This window comes from Vigna unguiculata, chromosome 3 (assembly GCF_004118075.2).
Source record: "Vigna unguiculata cultivar IT97K-499-35 chromosome 3, ASM411807v1, whole genome shotgun sequence".
NCBI classification, from domain to species: domain Eukaryota; kingdom Viridiplantae; phylum Streptophyta; class Magnoliopsida; order Fabales; family Fabaceae; genus Vigna; species Vigna unguiculata.
Window position 1 is genome coordinate 24,380,070 of NC_040281.1, and position 4,622 is coordinate 24,384,691.

General features: G+C 35.1%; 2 protein-coding genes across 2 annotated transcripts; one reads left to right on the forward strand and one right to left on the reverse strand.

The window, feature by feature from the left end:
* Positions 1 to 727: 727 nt before the first annotated feature.
* LOC114179721 lies at positions 728 to 1,854 on the reverse strand. Its single transcript, XM_028066145.1, has 3 exons — positions 1,794 to 1,854; positions 1,043 to 1,238; positions 728 to 959 (listed from the first exon to the last, which is right to left on the reverse strand). The coding sequence occupies exons 2-3, from the start codon at positions 1,226 to 1,228 to the stop codon at positions 756 to 758; spliced, it is 390 nt and encodes a 129-aa protein (XP_027921946.1). The 5' UTR covers positions 1,229 to 1,238; positions 1,794 to 1,854; the 3' UTR covers positions 728 to 755.
* Positions 1,687 to 3,003, forward strand: LOC114179720 (probable carboxylesterase 12). Its single transcript, XM_028066144.1, has one exon. The coding sequence runs from the start codon at positions 1,908 to 1,910 to the stop codon at positions 2,859 to 2,861; it is 954 nt and encodes a 317-aa protein (XP_027921945.1). The 5' UTR covers positions 1,687 to 1,907; the 3' UTR covers positions 2,862 to 3,003.
* Positions 3,004 to 4,622: the final 1,619 nt, after the last annotated feature.

Genomic DNA, 4,622 nt, shown 5'->3' on the forward strand with positions numbered 1-4,622 from the left:
CGGGGGTTTTGTAAACCCTTAGCAATAGCAGGGGTTTTAGAAACCCCAAGCAGTAGCGAAGGTTTTGAAAACCCCAAACAAGTTGTGTTTTTCCAGGGGTTGCTAAAAACCTCTGGTAATCTAATAACGACGCTGGTTCTTCCAGAGAAATTGCAAACTCCGGGTAAACTCATTAGTAGGGGTTAAAATCCCCAAAAATGTCAAATATAACCCTCACTAAAAGTAATTATTTTTGTAGTGGTAGCATAATAATTATTTATTATATTTATCACATATAGTAGCAAATATAATTTGGTGGTCCATTTGGTCGGAAATAACAACCTCTGTGGCTAAAACAATTATTTCTGGTAGTGATACGTTTGTAAATAAATAAAGGTTTAAATAGTCATTTGGTCCTAGTTTTGGTCGACTTTTTTCATTTTGGTCCTACTTTTGAAAATGTTTTCAATTTGGTCCTACCTTTCGTAATTTTTTTTCAATCAACTCCTTTTCATTAACTCCGTCTAAATCGTTAATGGAACAGTGCCATCATGGTGATTTTGTGTGACGTGGATACTGTTCAGTGACATGTCCGTTTGCACTGTGCTGACCATTTAATTGAAATTGTAGATTCATTTTAGGGTTTAAGTTGAATTAAACTGGGTTTAGGGTTGTTTATGTCGAATTGGGGATTTGGGGATTTTTTCATCGCTCTGTGAAATTCTGGAATTTTGCCATTGAGATCAATTTCTGGCATCCAAGGTTTACGCTCATCTTTACAATAAAATCACTACATTCATTACAATAAGAACACCTACAACAGCTAATGACAGTTGCATCTGTTTCTTCCAAACACTCAATGAATTTTCAATATAAGCAATCTTCTGCCTTTGCCTAGCGATAATGGCATCTCGCTCATTAGCACCCTCTTCGTAATACCACTTGAAAAAGTTGCATCCCAACACATCTTCACCATATCTCTGCAACACAAAAAAACCATGAAGATGAAAGTGAAACACTGAAAGTGAAAGAAACACCCAAAGTCGAACACTGGGAAACAAACCTTAAAGTTCGCATAGCCCCAAAATTGTTTACCCAAGTTCTTTGTAGTTCTAGTTGTGCGCACCACTGCAATGTCTCCGCAATCACAAATTGGGGGTGAACCTGAAACCCTAGAACCACCATGGCAGGAATTGCAAGTTCGGTGAATCCAGCTATTGCAAGAAGATGAAGATGTCCCACGAGACATTCCTTTTCAGCTGAACTTTAATGGAAGACAACCACAATGAACACAAACCCTAAATTTCAATTTAAAATCTGGGCTATGACAGTGCAAACGGACATGTCACTTAACAGTATCCATGTCACATAAAATCACAACGCTGGCACTGTTTCGTTAACGATTTAGACGGAGTTAACGAAAAGGAGTTGATTGAAAAAAAATTACGAAAGGTAGGACCAAATTAAAAATATTTTCAAAAGTATGACCAAAGTGAAAAAATTTCGACCAAAACTAGGACCAACTATTTAAGCCATAAATAAATAATGAACTTTGGATTGATGATTTTGTTTTTAAGAAAATGAAGTTTAAGGTCTTGACCATGAAATATTCAATTTTCTTTTAAAAGTACAAAGTACATATTATTAACATTAATACAACACAACTGAAAGTTATTGGAAAAAATATAAATAATGGTATGGGTTCTGCTTCATAACAAAAGTTACATCCATGTACTAATATTCAAGTTTTACTGCGTGAGATGCGAAGATATTAAAAGTAGAAATTGAGGAACGAGAATGACTTTTGACCTTACCTTACCTACATAATAGCCCTAGAAAGTTGACCATTCTCACGCCACCAATGCTTGCCTTATATTCTGCATGCACATGATAACAATAACACACTTTCTTCTCCATCGCCCTCCGCCATGGATTCCGGTCCTACCGAAGTAGCCTTCGATTTCTCACCCTTTCTCAAAATCTTCAAAGACGGTACCGTCCAGAGACTTGCCGGCTGCGACGTTGTTCCGCCGTGTTTGGATACCGAAACAAACGTGGAATCCAAAGACGTGGTAATCTCGAAAGACGACGACGTATCAGCCAGGATATTTATTCCCAAACTCAGCAATGAAACCCAAAAGCTTCCTCTCCTAGTCTACTTCCATGGTGGGGGGTTCTGCATAGAAACACCATACTCTCCTCCTTACCATAAATTCCTCAACTCAGTTGTTTCCAAGGCCCACATCGTTGCCGTATCTGTTCACTACCGAAGAGCCCCTGAACACCCCGTTCCCATTGCCTATGAAGATTCATGGACCTCGCTCAAATGGGTGGCGTCCCATTCCGACGGAAACGGCCCTGAGGAGTGCCTCAATCGCCATGTTGATTTCGGGAAGATTTTCTACGGTGGGGACAGTGCGGGAGCAAACATCGCACACAACATGTGTGTTCGGGCGGGGATCCACGGGCTTCCGGGTCTCAACGTTGAGGCAATTGTTTTGGTGCATCCCTACTTTTGGGGCGTGGAGCGAATCGGAAGTGAGAGCCAAAAGCCTGAACATCTTGCAGCGGTGGATAATTTGTGGCGTTTTGTTTGTCCCATCTCGGCAGGATCCGACGACCCGTTGATCAACCCGGCCACGGATCCGAATCTGGCGAAACTAGCTTGCAAGAGAGTGATGATCTTTGTTGCTGAGAATGATTTGATGAAGGATCGGGGTTGGTATTACAAGGAGTCGGTAGAGAAGTGTGGGTGGCAGGGTGTTGCAGAGGTGATGGAGGCAAAAGGAGAAAACCACGTGTTTCACCTCTTCAATCCACATTCTGACAACGCTGTCTCCCTGCTCAATCGATTTGTTTCCTTCATCAAGCATAGTAGTTAATAATTAACTATGTCTGCAAAACTTAGGAATTAGCACACAAATTTTCATGGTTACTTGCAACATGTTTGTACAAAATAAGAAAGCCAAAAAAATAAAATTGAGGGTTTGAAAAGCAATTTATATCAGTCAGCTACTTGTTGTGCATCTGATAGATTCTTAATTTTGAATTATTTGTAATTCGGATCTTTTTATTGTTGTTACAATATTAATATTTTAACTTTTAATTATTCTTAATTTTATTAAATTTTTATTTTAACTACTTATAGTTTGTATTACTTTAAACAATAATGCAGTGCGAGGTTTGAAACGCATGCATATTCTCGTCACTTATTTAGGTATATAGACATGTTAAATATGTTTTTATAACTGAAAATTGAACCCAAGTGTTACACAGTTCTAAATTAAGAATTTAAAATTGCGCAAAAAGAAATTATAGAGCAAATTACAAATTTTATAAAATATAAGTATTTCTAAAGATAAATATGAATTCATCCGGTTCCATTAAAGTGTTTATTCTTTTTTGTAGACCATGATGTGTAGAAAGCAAAGTGGGGAAACCAGGTTTTAAAACCCACAAGAACAAATTAGAATTTCAAAAGCTTAAAATTTATCAAGAAGAAAACCATAGCTAATAAAAGTGCACATTGCTTCCCATCACATTTCATGAGTGTCATAAAAGTAAACTTAAATTTGTGCATTTTCTATGTCTTGATATGAATTTCCAAGAAACGATATGTTTACTTTATTTCTTATTTTGAGAATAATAACAGCATAATTATTGATACCTATGTGGCTAGGTGAATAGCTATTATTACACAGTATGTTTTATCTTTTTTTTTTTGCAGTTCTATTATAATAAGTTATTCGTTTTAGGTTTGTAATTTTTTATCAAAAGATTAAGATTTGAGTGTTAACTTTTGTCTTATTTTATTAATTATTGTTTTAATTTAACACATATTTTTGCCCCGATTAAGATTTAAGATTTATTATATTACTATTCATATATGTTTTCTAATCATATACTCACTTTACGATTAAATCTTATATTTATGAGATATTTATTTGCTAATATATATATATATATATATATATATATATATATATATATATATATATATATATATATTTGTTTATTCTAAGTGTATCTCGAACGTATGTAGATACGTAAGAACAATATGTTTTATCTATTTTTGGATTTTTAGGTTTTATTTATAATGAGTTAATTTTTTAGGTTTGTAATTCTATTACTACACAACCTTCGGTCCTGAGAAAAAACTTGTTAAAGGTTGGTCAAAATTCTATTCACAATCCTTCAACGATCAGACCTGTTCAAGGTAGGTCAAAAGTCTATCTATCATTACACAATCCTTCAACCTTGAATAATAAAACTTGTTTAAAGTACATCAAAATCCTACTTATCACTACATGCCCCTTTAATCTTGAGTGATAAGACTTGTTTAAGATAATTCAAAATCCCACCTATCATTATACAATCATTCACTCTAGAGCAATAAGAATTGGTCAAGGTAGGTTAAAATTTTATTTATCACTATAGAACTTTTTATCTTGAGCAATAAAACTTATTCAAGTTTGGCCAAAAGTCTACTTATCACTGCATAACGACTCAATCTTAAATGATAAAACTTGTTCATGGTTGATTGAAATCCTACCTATATCACTTCACAATTTTTTAGTCTCGAGTGATTAAACTTCTTCAAGGAAGTTAAAAAACCTATCTATCACTACACAACCCTTCAATGC